At 44.4% G+C, this 20,161-nt stretch overlaps 1 protein-coding gene across 1 annotated transcript in view; it reads left to right on the forward strand.

Annotated features, from left to right (window-relative positions):
- The window catches only part of TPR (translocated promoter region, nuclear basket protein), a 190,365-nt gene that overhangs the window by 14,795 nt on the left and 155,409 nt on the right, over positions 1 to 20,161 (forward strand). Inside the window, 4 exon segments of the mRNA XM_044300517.1 lie at positions 1,929 to 2,025; positions 3,215 to 3,318; positions 13,811 to 13,975; positions 14,990 to 15,082. Coding sequence (XP_044156452.1) covers positions 1,929 to 2,025; positions 3,215 to 3,318; positions 13,811 to 13,975; positions 14,990 to 15,082 — 459 coding nt within the window.

Genomic DNA, 20,161 nt, shown 5'->3' on the forward strand with positions numbered 1-20,161 from the left:
ACCTAAATCTTTAAAGGATAACTGTCACACTTGGACCCCAATTTCAATTTACATATATGTAGTCACTAATAACATGATATTTCAGAATCCGTTACCATTAGACTGACTTACCCCATATTTAATAAGATTCATCCCTTAGCAACCAGTCTGCATAAAACTGCAATTTCACTATTCAGTTAAGATGGCCGCCACTGCCCTCACCCTGAGGTTAATCCTGCCTACCCTCACTAGACAGTAACAATAGCTCCCCAAAAGTGTCAGTAACCACAGCCCTCCCCCTAAAGGGTTAATCTCCGGCAGCACAAAGGGGTCCTCTTACCACATGTTGCTTTCATGTATACACTGAGCAGACGGCAGATCTCCCTTCCCTGGTCTGCGCTGCTTCGGCTCTGCATTGTCCCAGTCTGCTGAGTGAGGGAGCGTCTGCCAAGCGCAGGGACAGGGAGAAGTGCACACAGCCCAGGCACTGTTATCAGCTGCTGGGGTGGACCTGGCTTTAATCATTTACTTACAGTCCCTGGCTGTCAGTAATGTGACCTTGCAGGCTGCATGCTCTATCTGTTTAGATGGACCTGCATAGCAACCCTATTTTAAGCGGAGGTAAAAGTAGGCAGTAGGTAACAAACTGGAATTAAGGGGTAATTGAATACACAGTGAAAAGTTGAAATGGGGCCACCAAGGAGATATAAATCACCACAATCCAATACTCCAACAAGAAAAAAATACGACAGTTATACTTTAAGTGGCCAAGTAGATTTTATCTGGATTTGTTTAAAATGGTTAAAGGGACTCTGTCACCACTTTCTAACCCCCACTTTTAAAACTATTCTGTCCATGGAGCCCTTGTGATTACAATGGTGTTGTTATATGCAAAATCTGCTGGCTCGTTTTGATAAAAAATTTTTATCTAACCTGTCAATCATGAGGAGGATAAGGTGCCCAGGGCGTTTCTCCTGGTCTGAACATGCCGCCTGCCGCCGTTGGTGCCCAGCTCCTCCTCTGATCCTTTCAGCGCCGCCTGAATGTGAAGAAATACGCCTCCGGCTCTCCCTCAGTCCCCCCTCCTTTTCTAAAATCTCGCGCGTGCGCACAGGCCTGTGCCTGATGCGCCCGTGCGGACTTTTCGATTCAGCCTCATTGAGCGAAGTGCGCACGCACGCTCAACCTCCCGTTAACGCGAACACTGCCGCACGCGTGGGATCTAAGAAAAGTAGGGGGGACTAAGGGAGAGCCGGGGGCGTATTTCTTCACATTCAGACGGCGCTAATTCAAGGCAGAGGAGGAGCTGGGCACCAACGGCGGCGGGCGGCATGTTCAGACCAGGAGAAACGCCCTGGGCACCTTATCCTCATGATTGACAGGTTAGATAAGTTTTTTTTATCAAAACGAGCCAGCAGATTTCGCATATAACACCATTGCAATCACAAGGGCTCCATGGACAGAACAATAGTTTTAAAAGTGGGGGTTAGAAAGTGGTGACAGTCCCTTTAAACATGTAATGCCTCTTTAGAAGAGTTATTAATGGACACCCATTACTGGTTGAAAATCTCCTTTTCCACTGGATAGAGGATAACTGATCAGTGGGGGTCCTAGCTGTCTGACCTCAATCATCCAGTTCGTTTTTTCCCTAGCCATGGAAAATGGCTAACTGTTACCAGAATACCCCTTTAATGTGCTCGATTTACTAGTTTAGGGCCTTTTTACGCTAAAATGTCTGATCTCCCGGAGCTTTAACGATCCTGGGATTGGAGGGCTCATAGCCCCTGTCCTGATGATGCGGCATGTCAAGCATGCATACTTCCAGCATCTTCAATCTCTATGGGACTGCTGGAAATGGCAGCATGACGTTCTCTGCTATATCCCATAGAGAATTGTAGTGTTGGTCCACTTTATACTTCTAATGTAACTTTCATTTTGCTACTTTTCAGAGTCAGCTAACAAGAGCCAAAGATTCTGTTGATGCTGAAAAGAGAGATTTAGTTCGGACAAATGAGCGCCGGGCCCAAGAGCTGGAACATCTTAATGGTGAGGAACTCAAAGCAAGACATTACCATATTTTCATTTTTTTACACTTCCACCACAGCACCCTATGTGGAATTTCCAGGATAGTGAAGGATTTAAAGTCAGCTTTGTCCTATGAGGTCTTGTACAGCTTACTAAGGAGGTGACGCACATCTTCTAGACTTCTCCTATATCGTCTTATCTACAAGAGCAGAATTGGTGAAGGCCGCTAGAAGTCTGATATATGTAGTAGTGGTCTGACAACTTGAACGCAAAAGTTTCACATCTCTGAATATTAATGGTTCTGAAGCGTACAAATCTAAAGGGAGCGTGTAAGATTGAGAGATTACTGCACATCAGGTTATACCCATTATGTACTGAAATTTTTATTTTGTGCTATTGTGAAAATGGATTCACTCTTTTGACATCATGTTTTAGAATATAGTGGATTTAATTGGGCTTTTTGACTTTGATCAGAGACACACTAATGTCGATGTGAGGAAATATCTCTACAGAGAACACTCTACAAATGTTGCTTCTGAAACTAGATGAAGGAAATGCATTAAACACATTGGAGCAGATTTACTAATCCTATAGATGGCACAATGGATTTTTTTTCTTGCTTCATATTTATTTCCATGTTGAAATCCACATAAAAAAAGCGTAACATTAAAACTTCCTGTTGGCTCCCCTAAAATGACCGGGCTTGCCTGTCGCACAAGCTCAGGCCAGCTCCATTAATTTCTGTGGGAGTTCAGGAGATAGCGGAGCACAGGACTCTCTGGAACGTCCATAGGAATGAATGGAGCGGGGATAACTTGTACCTACCGGAATACCCCTTTAAATGATACAACATTCTAGTAATAATGAATATTTGGACTGGTTTTATTAAAACCATTCCAAGGATGTTTTTATTTCGAAACCAGTTTGAAGAGGGCTCAGTGGAAGAGCGCTGGTTTTTTAGGCTTGAAGCCGACCAAGGACAACATCTGTATGGAGTTTGTATGTTCTCCCCCGTGTTTGTGTGTTTCTTCTGGGTACTCCGGTTTTCTCCCACACAAGACATACTGATGGGGAACTTGGATTGTGAGCCCCACTGGGGACAGCGAGTGATGCTAATGTTTGTAAAGCACTGCGCAATATGTCAGCACTATGGAAGTAAAATGCATTTTCTCTCCAGTTGCCTTATGTTTGTCTTCTTTCCTTGTACCAGATGACATAAAACGTCTTAATGAAAAACTGAAAGATGCCACTGCTGCAAAGATAGATCTGCAGTTAAAGCTGGATGAGTTACAGTCCTCAGAAGTGTCTATCAAAGTAAGTTATGTTTTGTGTTTGTACACATGTGTCTGTTTGAGCAGAGAGATACTGAAATGGTTAAATATGCAGGAGAGGTTAAATGGGTTTTCTGATTATTTTATACTGCTGACCTACCGGTATACCTCAATTTACCAAACACAGGGCCATCCATTGCAAAGCGGCTCTGCTCTGAGGGTAGGTCATTAGTATAAAACTTTGACAAACTATTTAAAGGGGTTTTATCACATGCAATGGGGGTATATCGCTAGAATATGACCCCATTGTCTGATAGGTGCAAGTCCCGCTTCTGGGACCTGCACCTACAACAAGAATGGAGTGGAGAAATGAACAGAGGACGCACTGCGCAGCCGCACTCCATTCATTTCAACGGGGCAGACGAAAATAGAGCGCTGGCTCGGCCATTTCCGTCTGCCCCATAGAAATTGGAGCACTTGTATGAGAGCAACGAGGAGAAGAGCTTGGTGGTGGCTGGACCCTGGGAAACCCAGGGTCCTCCAGCCACAGCTCTCCTCGCTCTGTTCTCTTAGTAGGCATGGATGCTAGAGGTGGGACACGTACCAATCAGACAATGGGGCCATATGCTTGTGATATGCCTCCATTGTATGTGATGGGAAAACCCCTTAACTTCCTATTATTGGTGATGCTGTATGTTAAATGAAATATGTCACTATTTGCGTTTAATTGCTGATTAAAAGTATTTAAATTATTTTTAAATTTTCTTTTACTTAACTTTATTTTTGGGTAGTGTTTTAATTTGTGTTTATGGAGGCAGCCATGTTCTATAGAGTTGCTATCTCCTCAAGTCGGGCGTTAAAGATCTATAGATTGCCTTACAGCAGCTCATGCTGCATAAGAGCATAGGGTCGGCAGTGTCTACTGCACATGGTTCCCTCTCCCGCCGATACTGAGTGGGAGGCAGCCTGTCACTTCTGTCACGGAATCCGCATCTCGCCCCATAATAGTGATGTATATTGCAGTGCCACGGGTGTGTCTTCCATACATGTTGAGACAGCAGGGGTATACACACCTGCAGCATTGCAATCCACATCTCCTGAACGGTTAGTGTGACATCATTATTCAATGCAGGGACATATGTGGCTGGCTAATATGGGGATGGGTTGTGGCTGTCAAATAGGAGGATGGGGCTGTGGCTGGCTAATATTGGAGGTTATTGCTCACATAAGTGAAAGGTGGTGTGGCTGGCAATTGTGTGGGGTTCAACTGTTGCCTGACATGAGGGGCAGCTGCCAGCATGATTGCCAGCCACAGATGTAATCCTTTTTTTTAGGCTACTTTCACACCTGCGTTTAGGTGCGGATCCGTCTGGTATCTGCACAGACTGATCCGCACCTATAATGCAAACGCTTAGATCCGTTCAGAACGGATCCGTTTGCATTACCATGTTCATAATAGTGCAAACAGATCTGTTTTGACTTTATATTGAAAGTCAATGGGGGACAGATCCGTTTGAAAATTGAGCCATACTGTGTCATCTTCAAAAAACGGATCCGTCCCCATTGACTTACATTGTAAGTCTGGAAGGATCCGTTTGCCTCCGCACGGCCAGCTTCTGTTCTAGTAAATGTTTGACTTGGTCAGGGATCAGCAAACTTCACTCCAGCTGCTGTGAAACTACAACAAGCAAACATGCTTGGTTCTATCACTCCTAGAAGTGAATAGAGCATTATGGGAGTTGTAGTTTCTGAAGAGCTGGAGTGCCGGAGGTTACAGATCACTGGACTAGCTTTTAGATTTAATTTTGTTAGTCAGTTTAGGGTAGAAGTGAGGTACATGGTAACTAAATCGTTGATTTTATGCATATATTTCCAATAGAAAGGTGCTTCAGAATTATGGTGAATACAGCTTGCCTGCAGAGAATACTGTCATATATTGAAAAAGTTATGGACTCTTGGGAGAGGGATGTTAAAAAGCTTTCATGTGGCCTCATGGGCATCAGTCCATAAAAAGTATGCCCTGGAAGAAGGAAACTAATCTGATAGGGGCTTGGAGGGTCTTGAAGCTTGTGTTGGGGTACTTTCCGGCATAGAGTTCCGTCCTTGGGGCTCTATACCGGAAAAGAACTGATCAATTTCATCCCCATGCATTCTGAATGGAGAGCAATCCGTTCAGGAGGTCTTCAGTTCAGTCTTTTTGACTGATCAGGCAAAAGATAAAACCGCAGCATGCTACGGTTTTATCTCCAGCCCAAAAACTGAAGACTTGCCTGAATGCCGAATCTGGCTTGTTTAATTTTATTATTTTTTCATAGGACTGTATTAGCTCTGGATCCGGCATTCAAAATACTGGAATGCTGGATCCATCCTTCTGGGCTGTGCATTCGCAGACCAGTAAAAGTGTGAAAAATCGCATCTGATGAGTTTCTGTATGACAAACTGACAGACGGATCCGTTCTTGCATTGCATTTGTAAGACGGATCAGGAACCCGATCAGTCTTAAAATCTAATCAGTTGGCATACGTTTTGCCGAAACTGTCTGCCGGATTCCTCTGCCGACAGTACGGAAGTAGCCTTAGACAGGCTGATCAGCAAGTGATTGTTACCTCCCAACAATTGCTTGCTTGCTAGCGGAGGAGACTGATGCTATTACATGCAGTAATCTCCTCCACAGCATGGGGATCAGCAATAGCTACGCCATCGCTCCTCACCTTACTGTCTAGTTTGCCAGCGGTAGATCGCTATTAGACAGCACTATCTGCTGCTGACAAGTGCTGGTCTTTCATCATGCTTTAAAAATCCGAATTGCCTGAAGAACATGTGTTTACTCATTCATCAGGCAATGTGCAGCAGTATTACACTGCAAGATCACTAAACGGCGTTCATGCAAACGTTCGTTAGGGATTGTTGGCCAAAATATCAGCCAGTGTAGTACAGCCTTAGGCCTCATGCACACGACCGTTGTGCCATTTTCCGTTTTTTTTTTTTTTCACAGACCCATTGACTCTCAATGGGTCCGTGGAAAAATTGGAAAATGCACCGTTTTGCAGCCGAGACCGTGATCTGTGTATCCTGTCCGTCAAAAAAATATGACCTGTCCTATTTTTTTGACTGACAACGGTTCACGGACCCATTCAAGTCAGAGTCCGTGAAAGAACACGGATGCACACAAGATTGGCATCAGTGTCCGTGATCCGTGGCCGTAGGTTACTTTCATACAGACGGATCCGAAGATCTGTCTGCATAAAAGCTTTTTCAGATCTAAGTTTTCACTTCGTGAAAACTCATATCCGACAGTATATTCTAACACAGGCGTTCCCATGGTGATGGGGACGCTTCTAGTTAGAATACACTACAAACTGTGTACAAGACTGCCCCCTGCTGCCTGGCAGCACCCGATCTCTTACAGGGGGCCGTGATCAGCACAATTAACCCCTTCATGTGCGGCACCTGAAGGGGTTAATTGTACTATCATATCCCCCTGTAAGAGATTAGGGCAGATGGACATATCCTGAGGGCATGTTCACAGGGTCAAAATATCAGAGGCATACTCTGCTGTTTGAATATCATTGATGGCCACTGCGGCCCCCCCCCCCCCCCTCCCTCTATTGTAATAGGTTGGTGGCACAGGGTGCGCCCCCCTTCCTCCCTCTATTGTAATAATTTGTTGGTGTGCCCCCCCCCCCCCCCCTCTATAGCATTAACAACATTGGTGGCCAGTGTGCGGCCTCCCATCTCCCCGATCATTGGTGGCAGTGGAGTTCCGATCGGAGTCCCAGTTTAATCGGTAACCATGGAAACCAGGACGCTACTGCAGTCCTGGTTGCCATGGTTACATAGCAATAGTACAATAGTAGAAGATTCATACTTACCTGCTGGCTGCTGCGATGTTCGTGTCCGGCCGGGAGCTCCACCTACTGGTAAGTGACAGGTCTGTGCGGCGCATTGCTAAATGAACTGTCACTTACCAGTAGGTGGAGCTCCCGGCCGGACACAGACATCGCAGCTCCCAGGTAAGTATGAATCTTTTACTATTGTACTATTGCTAAGTAACCATGGCAACCAGGGCTGCAGTAGCGTCCTGGTTGCCATGGTTACCGATCGGACCCCCAGCGATTAAACTGGGACTCCGATCGGAACTCCACTGCCACCAATGATCGGGGAGGGGGGGGGGGGAGATAGGAGGCCGCACACTGCCACCAATGTTAATGCTATAGAGGGAGGGGGGGCCGATGGGGGGCGCACACTGTGCCACCAACGAATTATTACAATAGAGGGAGGAAGGGGGGGTGCACGCTGTGCCACCAACGAATTACAATAGAGGGCGGGGGGGGGAGCTATGGTGGCACAGTGTGCGCCCCCCAACTAATTATTACATTAGGGGGGCGGGGGGCCGCACACTGTGCCACCAACCTATTACAAGGGAGGGAGGGGGGGGGGGGGGCTGCACTGGCCACCAATGATATTCAGAGGGGGGGGGGGGGGGGGGGTCTGCCCCCTGCTGCCTGGCAGCCCTGATCTCTTACAGGGGTATATGATGGTACAATTAACCCCTTCAGGTGCGGCACCTGAGGGGTTAATTGTGCTGATCACGGCCCCCTGTAAGAGATCGGGTGCTGCCAGGCAGTCATGTACACAGTTTGTAGTATATTCTAACTAGAAGCGTCCCCATCACCATGGGAACGCCTCTGTTAGAATATACTGTCGGAAATGAGTTTTCACGATCTAACTCATATCAGACAGTATATTCTAACATAGAGGCGTTCCCATGGTGATGGGGACGCTTCAAGTTAAAATATACCATCGGATTGGAGAAAACTCCAATCCGATGGTATAAAAGGGACTCCAGACTTTACATTGAAAGTCAATGGAGACGGATCCGTTTGAAATGGCACCATATTGTGTCAACGTCAAACGGATCCGTCCCCATTGACTTGCATTGTAATTCAGGATGGATCCGTGGATCCTCCAAAAATCAAGGAAGACCCACGGACGAAAAAAACTGTCACGGACCTACGGACCCCGTTTTTGCGAACCGTGAAAAAATACTGTCGTGTGCATGAGGCCTTAAGGTGCGTTTACATGTGCAGATTATCGTTTGTTCCCAACAATCTGCCTAAGGCCCTTTTCAGACAAGTGGACAGCGGACCCGCAGCACCAGTCCTGAACTTCCAGCACTGCCGGGTCACATTGCAGTATAGTGATTTTGTGATGCTATGTAACCCTTACAGTTCTGGAATGTATTAAATAATACGGACGGCATTATTTACATTCCAGAGCTAAGGGTTACATAATTTATGATGCTAATATAATGCTATGCGAGCCAGTCAGTGCTGGAAGTTCAGAATGGGTGCTGCACTGAGTCCGCAGAGTGACACACTCTCGTCTGGAAGGGGCCTAAAGATGCCACCAATCACCTGATGCACGAGCTAAATGCTTTTTCGTCAGGCGATCCTGTAGTTCGTGCAGGCACCTAAATTTTCTTTTCAGGGCAGCAGATCATGCTGTCTTGATGGGGATCTTTTGCAGCTCTGAGGACAAGCAATGGTAACTGCTCGTTCAGTGGAGATCACTACATGTACAGTGAGGAACAGAAGTATTTGAACACCCTGCGATTTTGCAAGTTCTCGCACTTAGAAATCATGGAGGGGTCTGAAATTCACATTGTAGGTGCATTCCCACTCAGACAGAATAAAAAATAAAATAAATGCATTCTGGGAATCACATTGTATGACTTTTAATGAATTTCTTGCACTGCTGAACATAAGTCTTTGAACACCTGAGAAAATCAGTGTTAATATTTGGTACAGAAGCCTTTGTTTGCAATTACATAGCTCAAATGTGTCCTGTAGTTCTTGACCAGGTTTGCACACACTGCAACAGGGATTTTGGCCCACTCCTCCACACAGATCTCCTCTAGATCTGTCAGGTTTCAGGGCTGTCGCTGAGCAACAGTTTCAGCTCCCTCTAAAGATGTTCTATTGGATTTAGGTCTGGGGACTGGCTAGGCCACTCCAGAACCTTGATATGCTTCTTACTGAGCCACTCCTTGGTTATCCTGGCTGTGTGCTTCGGGTCGTTGTCATGTTGGAAGACCCAGCCATGACCCATCTTCAATGCTCTGACTGAGGGAATGAGGTTATTGCTCAAAATCTCACAATAAATGGCTCCATTCATCCTCTCCTTTAATACAGTGCAGTCATCCTGTCCCTTTCACAGAAAAGCACCCCCAAAGCATGATGTTATCACCCCATGCTTCACAGTAGGGATGGTGTTCTTGGGATGCAACTCGTTTTTTCCTCCAAACACAAGTGAAGTTAAGGCCAAAAAGTTCTACATTGGTCTCATCTGACCACATGAATTTCTCCCATGCCTCTGGATCATCCAGGTGCTCATTGGCAAATTTCAGACGGGTCTGGACATGTGATGACTTGAGCAGGGGAACCTTCCATGCCATGTGTTATTTGAAACCATGACAGCATAGAGTTCTACTGACAGTCACCTTTGAAACCGTGGTCCCAGCTCTCCATGTCATTGACCAGCTCCTCCTTTTTGTAGTTCTGTGCTGATTCCTCACCTTTCTTATCAGTGATACTCCACAAGGTGAGATCTTGCATGGAGCCGCAGTCCGAGGGAGACTCAGTTGTCTTTAGCCTCTTCCATTTTCTAACAATTGCTCCAAGAGTTGATCTATTTTCACCAAGCTGCTTGGCAATTGCCTCATAGCCCTTTCCAGCATTGTGGAGGTCCACCATTTTCTCTAGTGTCTTTTTAAAGCTCTTTGGTCTTGCCCATGGTAGTAGTTGGCGTCTGACTGTGGGGTGGACAGGGGTCTTTACAGAGCTCAGACAGGTGCTCCTAAGTTAGATTGAGTGGCGTAGAGGTGGACTTTTTAAAGGTCTTTGAGACAGGTCTTTGAGACAGAATTCTTGTTTCTCAGGTGTTCAAACACTTATGTTCAGCAGTGCAAGACAATACATTCTTTAAAAATCATACAATGTGATTTCCTGTGTGTGTATATAATTTTTTATTTTTTCATTGTGAATGCATCTAAAATGTAAATTTCAGACCCCTCCATGATTTTTAATTGGGAGAACTTGCAAAATCGCAGGGTGTTCAAATACTTCTGCTCCTCACTGTACATATAGTGATCTCCTCCACTGAACGAGCAGCTGACTGTCGGGAAGGAACGCTTATTTCGATAATCTACTGATGCTCGGTGCGTGTAAATGCACCTTTTTAGTTATAAGTAAAGATCGAAAGAATTACATTTTAGTCTTGAAGAGGTGTGTAAGGAGACATGATTATCTTTTTTTATAAATACATAAATGGGCCATACAAAAATAAGCAGAAAATCTGTAAAATCCCCTTAAGACAAGGGGCACTGCCTCCATCTAGAGAAGAGAGTTCAGACTCCAGGGGCGAGGCTTTGTCACAATAAGAGCTGTGGGTGGTCTACCTCAGGATGTGGCAGGAACAGTGGGTAGCTTTAGCAAAGGTGTAGTTGAATTCTTAGAATTATATGGCATTAAAGACTACCTGTCTCCAGTGTTTCTTCGTTTTAATAAACTCATTACCTCATACTGTAGTTCAGGAGATGCCATCTTGCTATTTTTTATTTGTCCTGAGGTCTGCTCCTCATCCCTATTGACCCTATTTGTTTTTGGTGCCTAATTCTGTTGATTGCTAATGCTATCGTCGATATAGGGAGGAGGAGACCACCTTCTCCCTGGCTGTGACCATGTCCAATTTCTGCAGACTGCTTCACAGCCGGGGAAAGGCAAGCTGTTATCAGTAATTCTTGTGATAGCGGGCTATGTAAGAGAGTACTGTGCTCGCCCACATGGCCTGTTCTCTTGAGAATGTCCAAATCTTCTGAATGGGTGGCATAGCAGCTCGACAGAAGAGCAGATCTAAAATAAAAATTGCAGGATAGCATCTCCTGAACCTGGACTACAGTATGAGGTATTGCTTTGACAGGACCTCTAACACTTATGTAGACATGTCAAAGTCAGATTTTTACTCCACTTCCCTTAATTCCCATCCCCCACCCCTCATTTTGTTGGACTGTGACAACTCCATGGGAACGTACCCTAAATGATTGTAAGCAGCATAGTTGTTTTCCACATTGAGGGTAAGCTCACACAGAAAATCTGCCTTGAAAAAGTTGTGCCGATTAGTGGGCTGCTCTGCCTGTGAACAGAGCATTTTTTTTTTTTGCTGCATGAAAGCTGACAAAATGTGCAAAAAAAAATAAAAAATCTATTATAGCTGTTCTCCATTGACTTCAATGAAGTAACCTGCCACTTCTGGCACAGGTTTGAAATGATCAGTAAAAAAAAAAAAAGCCACCTTGTAGATATGGTGGTGGTTTCCCATTAAGGTCAATGGGAAGCTGTCGGTGGCAGTTTGCTAGCGGAGTATGCCTCTGATATTTTGACCCTGTGAACATGCCCTCAGGATATGTCCATCTGTTAAATATAGCAGAACATGCAATCCTTGTGAACATGCTTTTTTTTCCCCCACAGGTGATGGATTTGAATGTCACACTCTGCTGAGGGTGAGAATCACAACATAAATTCACATGTTGCAGAATTAATTTCCACACCACAAGTGAACTTGTGCTATGTCCCCCCTCCCCCACTGGATGTGGATGAGATTTCTTAAAATCGCATCCAGACTGCTGGCACTGTACAACGCTGTGCGTTAGCTGCACGAACATCCATGGGGAGTCTGGTGACCTGTGGAAGTCAGAGTTCCAGCAGCACTTACCCTAGTGTTGAGCTGCTAATTCATCGATCTTGGGTGTGACCATTTTTGTTTGTGACAATTTTTGTTTCCTCTGACCATAACACAGAAGACCAGAAGTCGTCTTTGTCCATATGATCTTTTGCAAAGGCCAAGCAAGCTTTTGTTTGCCTTATCTGGAGAAGTGGTGTCCTCCTTGGTCTGCATTGTGCAGTGTCCGTTGGATTGTTTGCCTTGAGACATTGCTACCAGCCGGAGCCAGATTCACCAGGATGGCCTTGGTGGTGATCCTTGGATTCTTTTTCACCTCTCTAACTATCCTCCTGGCCAGCACAGGTGTCACTTTTGGCTTCCGACCACGTCCTCTGAGATTTTCCACAGTGCAGAAGATCTTGTATTTTTTGCTCAAATGTAAATAAAAGTTGAGATGTTTTTTTTTTCCACAATAATGCCTCTTCTACATCGTCTTATTATCTTTTGGGAGACACCTATGTCATTTCCCATCAAAAAATTACTTGCTGGTTGAATAAAAGTAACTTAAGTAAAAATTTGCCAGGGGTATGAACAATTACGGGCAGCACTGTATGTTATTAAGCAAGACTCAGGAGCACTTCTAGTCGGAACATCAGCAAAAGTGCCCACCACCAGTCAGGCGATTGTATGATTGCGGAATCGGCAGCAGAGCTAAGGGTACTTTCACACTTGTGGTGTTTGATTCCGGCAGGCAGTTCCGTTGCCTGAACTGCCTGATCACCCAAACTGTATGCAAACGCATGTCATTTTCTCTGACTGATCAGTCATTTTTCAGATCTGCATTTCAATACAGGATCTGTTTTTCTGTTGTTGTCAGGCAAAACTGATCCGGTATTAATTTTTTTTCTTCTCATTTTTAAAGGTCTGTGGATGCGCAGACCGGAAGGACTGATCTGGTATTTTGAATGCCGGATCCGGCAATAATACAGTCCTAAGGAAAAAAATGCCAGATCCGGCATTCGGGCAAGTCTTCAGTTTTTTTTTTCCCGCCGGATATAAAACCGTAGCATGCTACGGTTTTCTTTTGCCTGATCAGTCAAAATGACTGAACTGAAGACATCCTGATGCATCCTGAGCGGATTACTCTCCATTCAGAATGTATGGGGATATGCCTGATCAGTTCTTTTCCGGTATAGAGCCTCTGTGACGGAACTCTATGCCGGAAAAGAAAAAACGCTAATGTGAAAGTAGCCTAAAAGATGAGCACAGCTGGACCATATCTTTCTGCAGGTTAGCTGAATGGCAGAATTTATCTTAAGCCCCAGGGAACGCCTTTAAGGTTTTTTGCTAGACTTTATCTTTACATTTTATACTTAATACAGTAATAAACATTAAAGGGGTTGTCTCATCATAGACGATGGGGGCATCTTGCTAGGGTATACCCCATTGTCTTATAGGTGCGGGTCCCACACCTATATAGAGAACGGAGCCTCACAAGTGAAGTGCGCACTGCACATGCGCAGCCGCCCTTCATTCATTTTCTATGGGGCCGGCAAAAATAGCAGAGCGCCTTTTTCCTTCAGCCCCGGTACGCTCCTATTCACTTCTATGCACCTATAAGACAATAGGGGCATATCCTAGCAATATGCCCCCATTGTCTATGATGAGACAACCCCTTTAAAATTCCTTTCTTGAAATTTTCTCTTCGTTGTACCACTGTACCAGTATTAGTGGGGCAAGTTTAAAAGCCTAACTAGCTCTAAATACTTTGTTTTTTGCCTGATTTAATCTCATTTTTACCTCCCTCCTCAAAGTATCGTGAGAAGCGCTTGGAGCAAGAAAAGGAACTTATGCAAACCCAGAACACTTGGCTGAACAATGAACTGCGATCGAAAACCGATGAACTTTTATCCGTTCAGAGACAGAAGGGAAATGAAATCTTAGAACTTAAAGGATCTCTGGAAAACAAAAAAGATGAGGTGACTGACATTTAATTGTCTCAAGTTAATTACAACATATCGTGCTTTAAGGTACTTTCACACTTGCGGCAAAGGATTCCAGCAGGCAGTTCCCGGTACAAACGGATGGCATTTGTCAGACGCATCCGGATGCGGATCTGTCTGATAAATGCATTGACATACGGATCCGGTATTTATTTTCACACGGGCGAGATTTCCGCGCGGGTGCAATGCAGTAGGTGAACGCATTGCACCTGCACTGAATCCTGACCCATTCATTTCAATGGGACTGTGCACATGAGCATTTTTTTTCATGCATCACTTCTGCAATGCTTTAAAATCGCAGCATGTTCTATATTCTGCGTTTTTCACGCAGCCCTGGCTCCATAGAAGTGAATGGGGCTGCGTTAATAACGCATTGCATCTGCAAGCAAGTGCGGATGCAATGCGTTTTTCACTGATGGTTGCTAGGAGATGTTGTTTGTAAACCTTCAGTTTTTTATCACGCGCGTAAAAAAAGCATCAAAACGCATTGCACCCGCGCGGAAAAAACTGAACAACTAAACGCAATTGCAGCCAAAACTGACTGAACTTGCTTGCAAAATGGTGCGAGTTTAACTGAACACATCCGGACCAAATCTGTCACGCTCGTGTGAACTCAGCCTAAAGGTCTGCACATGCGGATTCGCTTTGCCGGAACACTTAATGCTGGATCCGGCACTAATAAATTTCAATCGAAATTAATGCCGTATCCGGCATTCCGACAAGTGTTTAGGATTTTTGGCCGGAGAGAGAACTGCAGCATGCTGCAGTATTTTCTCTGGCCCAAAAAACGTAAGAGACCGAACTGATGCATCCTGAACGGATTGCTCTCCATTCAGAATGCATTATTGTGCTCCTGTGACTGAACTCAACACCGGAAAAGAAAAACGCTAGTGTGAAAGTACCCTTACACTCTTGTGCTCAGTCTTTCTTGCTTTATTTGAATATGTTCAGGTTGTTAGAAAGCTGATAAAATGTTTTTCATCTTGCAAGGTTATTCGACTAGAGGAACAGGTTAAAAGTCTGAAAGTAAGCAATGAAAAACTACAAAAACAAGCTGAAGATCAGATGATTAAACTCAAAGAGGCAAGTAAAATGTTTTTAAAAATCTCTGTGCAGTAGTTAATAGACAATCGTGTTCTTATTCTGGATAGCGGCATATTTTTGTGTATGTGAACAGTTATTTTCATCAAACTTCATGTGTTATGTTCGTTTTAAAGGGGTTGTGCAGGCGGTATATACTGATGACCTCTCCTTAGGATAGATGATCAAGATCAGATCGACAAGGGTCTAACAACTGCAATTTTGAGACGGGCAGTGTAATGAAGAGGAAGTATCGCTTGCATGGAAAGCTTTCTTCTCTTCAAACAGCTGATCGGCAGGGGTCACTAATGTCAGACCCCCACCAATCGTATATTAACCCCTTCCTGACCTATGACGTAATAGTACATCATGACGGCAAGTGACTTGCTGCTTTTTGACGTACTATTACATTATGGTGATCGGGCGGGCATTGGAGTGGTGCACGCCTGATCATTGCAGGGGCCCGGCAGTGCCTGATAGCTGGGCCCCTGCTGTATCAGCCCACAACACTGTAAAAGCTGATACCGGCAAATTAATCCCCTCTATGCTGCAGTCGTGGGTGCCGATGGGTGACTTGCACTGCATCGGGACCTGCCTTCTATAGAGGTCAAGGAGATGAAGCCACAGGCTGGGTCTCCTAGGCAACCTGTTAGTGTATTACTCAGTGTAATACACTAACAGGCAATGCATTACAATACAGATGTAATGCACTGCAAAGTGGATCAGACCCCTAGAAGTTGGTGTCCCAGAGTGGGACAGTAATAAACTTTAAAGTAGGGGTGCACCGAAAATATCGGCCGAAAATGCACCTAATCCATTTCGGCCAATATTGATACATATCGGCAGAAAATGGCGGAGAGGGACTGGGAGGAGGAGCTGGGGGCCAGTGCGTTCACTGTGCTCCGGCCCCCAGCTCCAGTAGTTAGAAAATGTGTACAATTAATAAGGATTCTATTCATGAGGCCCCCTCTGCAGTAGAACATTCAATATAGCCACATCCTACTCACAGGGCTGTTATCTTAATGCTGGCCGGCCGGGCAGACGAGCGGCAGCGTCACGACTGACGTCATGTGCCCGGCCTACTTTCTGAATGAAGGAGGCGGCGCAGGCATGTGACGTCAGTCGTGACGCTGCCGCTCGTCTGCCCGGCCGGCCAGCATTAAGATAACAGCCCTGTGAGTAGGATGTGGCTATATTGAATGTTCTACTGCAGAGGGGGCCTCATGAATAGAATCCTTATTAATTGTACACAATTAATAAGGATTCTATTATAAGGATTCTATTAGTTGTTCCACAAGAATTAATGGATACAATTTCCAAATTTCACTCTTTTGGCAAATTTTCCATAAATTGTTTTTTTTTCCAGTTACAAAGCAAGGGTTAACAGCCAAACAAAACATTATTTATGGCCCTGATTCAGGGCGCAGAAGGAAAGGAATGCCATACGGTATTTGGAAGGCAGATTTTCCTAGACTTTTTTTTGACACCATGTCCCATTTGAAGCCCTAGAGTAGAAACTCCAAAAAAAGTGACCCAATTTTATAAACTACAGGATAGGGTGGAAGTGGTACTAGATTAGGGTACATATGATTTTTGGTTGCTCTATATTAGTTTTTGTGAGGCAAGGTAACAAGAAATAGCTTTTTTTTGGCATTCATCTGACAGGTTAGATCATGTGGTATTTTTATAGAGCAGGTTGTCACGGACGCGGCGATACCTAATATGGATACAATTTTTTTTATTTATTTATGTAGGTTTTACACTGATTTCACTTTTGAAACGAAAAAAATATCATGTTAGTGTCTCCATAGTCTGAGAGCCATATTTTATTTTCCAGTTTTTGGCCAATTATCTTGGGTAGGGTCTCATATTTTGTTGGATGAGATGACTGGCACTATTCTGTGGTGCATATGACTTTTTGATCGCTTGCTATTACACTTTTTGTGATGTAAGGTGACAAATTGTTTGTTAGCACAGTTTTTATTTTTTGCGGTGTTCACCTGAGGGGTTAGGTAATGTGATATTTTTATAGAGCCGGTCGATACGGACGCGGCAATACCTAATATGTATACTTTTTTATTTATGTAAGTTTTACACAATAACAGATTTTTTAAAACAAAAAATTATGTTTTAGTGTCTCCATATTCTGAGCCATAGTTTTTATTTATTTGTGGGGCGATTGTCTCAGGGGCTCATTTTTTGCGGGATGAGGCGACTTAGATTGGTACTATTTTGGTGGGCGTATGCCTTTTTGATCGCTTGCTGTTGTACTTTTTGTGATGTAAGGTGACAATTGTTTAGCACAGTTTATTTTTTATTTTTTTACGGTGTTCATCTGAGTGGTTAGGTCATGTGATATGTTTATAGAGCTGGTCGATACGGACGCGACAATACCTAATATGTCTCTTCCATTTTTTTATTTTTTTTATTTTTTTAACTATTTTTTGTCCCAGTTTTGAACAGGGTCTGATCTTTGTTTCAATACAGCACAATACATCTGTATTGTGCTGTATTGAACTGTTAGTGTCTTAAACTGTTAGACTCTAACAGTTGCCTAGGAGACCAAGCCTGGGGGTTGGGCCTCTTAGGCTTGCATACATGACAGGCCCCAAGCCTTTGTAATGGCTTGGGGCTGCCAAGGCAACTATAGAGTCTGCGGGACTGCATGCGGGGGGAGAGTTTCTATCATATCCCCTCTGTCTCATCTTTCTTCCAAGCTATACATGTTAAGGTCCTTTTAATCTTTCCTGGTAAGTTTTATATCCTGTAATCCATGTACTAGTTTAGTAGCTCTTCTCTGAACTCTCTCCAGAGTATCAATATCCTTCTGGAGATATGGTCTCCAGAACTGCGCACAATACTCCAAATGAGGTCTCACTAGTGCTCTGTAGAGCGGCATGAGCACCTCCCTCTTTCTACTGGTAATTCCTCTCCCTATACACCCAAGCATTCTGCTAGCATTTCCTGCTGCTTTGTGACATTGTCTGCCTACCTTTAAGTCTTCTGAAATAATGACCCCTAAATCCCTTTCCTCAGATACTGAGGTTAGGACTGTATCACTGACTTTATATTCTGCTCTTGGGTTTTTACACCCCAGGTGCATTATTAAATTTTAGTTGCCAGATTTTAGACCATTCCTCTAGTTTTCCTAAATCCTTTTCCATTTGGTGTATCACTCCAGGAACATCAACCCTGTTACAAATCTTTCTGTACCTTGTATAACCTACCAATTTCTATGGTGCTGGCTTAGCGCCTTATTCCCTTTTACATGTACCGCATTGCCTCTACAATCTACTTTGGTGACAGCATAAGCGTTCCCTACTTGTGGAGTTTGCGTATGCACTTATTCAGTTTGCATATTGTCTCCTTGTTGTCACCCCTAAGTGCTGGTTTTCTACTAAGCTGCTTCTACTTCTCCCCTTTTGCAGGACTAATTGATGCGCTCCCCCACATGCTGTTTCTGCCTGCTCGGCCAGTGTTCATAGCCATTGTTCTTGTATGCCCCTTTCTGCTGTGAGGTGCCTGCACAGGTGGTATTGGTTCTGTTACCAGTTTTCTTCTTGGGCTTTGTGGCATTCAGGGTCCACACTCCCTTCCTGGCACAGTATTTTTCCTAACTCTGGTTCCTGTCTGCAGCTTGCTATTAGGTCTGCCATTTCAGGCAGCCTTCCATGGAGTCTCAGACTGCTTCTCTCCTCTCTTGTTCTGGAATTTAAGGTCCTCCTCTACATGCTGCTGCTTACCACATTGGCATTTTCCTGGGGGAACATTTTTATAAAGAAACTCCCTAGGCCGTAGGTTTGAAGGGGACGTTTGTGATTCCGGAGGATACCCTTTCCCTGTCTGGTTACTTCCCCAATTTTTTTGTTTTGGGTCTGTTCTACTACCTTGTTCCCTTTTTGGGTTTCTTCACTCCCTCAAGATTTTTTTTTTTTTTTTTTCTTGTGGGCCATTCTCATGTCTGACTTCTAGGTTCTCCTTTGCCTTTGGGCATCCCTACTGCTTCCTCCATGGGGGGCAAGTTTTGTCACATCTGCAGTTATTTGGCCCTTGATATCCAGACACCATTTTCAGTTCATCTTCTTCCAATCAGTATTCCACTGTGTGTGTAGGTGTTTGTTTTTTCCTGGGTTTTTGATCCATGGGCCTCACTCCTTAGCAGTCTTCTGGATCCAGGCTATGTATTTCTCTCCTGTATCTTCCACAATTGCTCCGTTGCTTCTGGTGACTGACTTGTCTTCATTCTTGTCCATCTTGTGGATATTATCTGTGCTCTCCACTTCTTCTGAAGTATCAAAGCCGTGAATTATATTCCCTGGGCTGTTCTTTCTTCTGCCCAGCTGGAGCCTCTGCGTTTTCAGCTCCCCTGGCTGGCCTTCCAGGGAATGGGTCTTCCTGTCTTTTTTCAGTGTTCCTGGTGTGTCCTTAACCCACATTTCTGTGCAGGACCTTTTGACTGGCCTTGGATTCGTTCTGTTCTTGTTACCTCCCCATGGTACTGCTCTTTAACGTCCCATGTGTCCCCCCAATGATATGAGAGAGAAAATAGGATTTTTTTTGTGTTTACCTGTAAAACACTTTTCTCGCTGAGTTCGTTTGTGGGGGGACAGCTCCCACCCTGTATGTACATTGCTGTTCTCCTAGATCCTTCTGGTTCTTGATGATGACCCATCTCTTTGGTTTTCTTCCTTTTTATTGTTTTCTGTTGGCTTCTTCAGGCTGCTCCTACTGCTTTTGTACAAACTGATTAGCTCAGTGTCTGCAGGAGGGGTATAGCTGAGAGGAGGAGCTAACACTTTTTGCTTAGTGTCAGCTCCTAGTGGTAACAGCTATACCCATGGTCTTCTGTGCCCCCCAATGAACGCGGCAAGGAAAGAATTTTACAGGTAAGCACAATTTTTTTTTTTTTTGCTGATTGGATGTCGACCTATTCATTTCAATAGGGCCGCAAAAAAAAAAGTGGGCAGCTCACGGTGTACTGTTCGCATCCACATGTCCGTTCCACAGTCCCGCAAAAAAGACAGACCATGTCATATTTTCCATTTTGCGGACAAGAATAGGCATGGTTACAATGGGTCCTCC

This window comes from Bufo gargarizans, chromosome 7, assembly GCF_014858855.1.
Source record: "Bufo gargarizans isolate SCDJY-AF-19 chromosome 7, ASM1485885v1, whole genome shotgun sequence".
In the NCBI taxonomy this organism is placed as follows: Eukaryota; Metazoa; Chordata; class Amphibia; order Anura; family Bufonidae; genus Bufo; species Bufo gargarizans.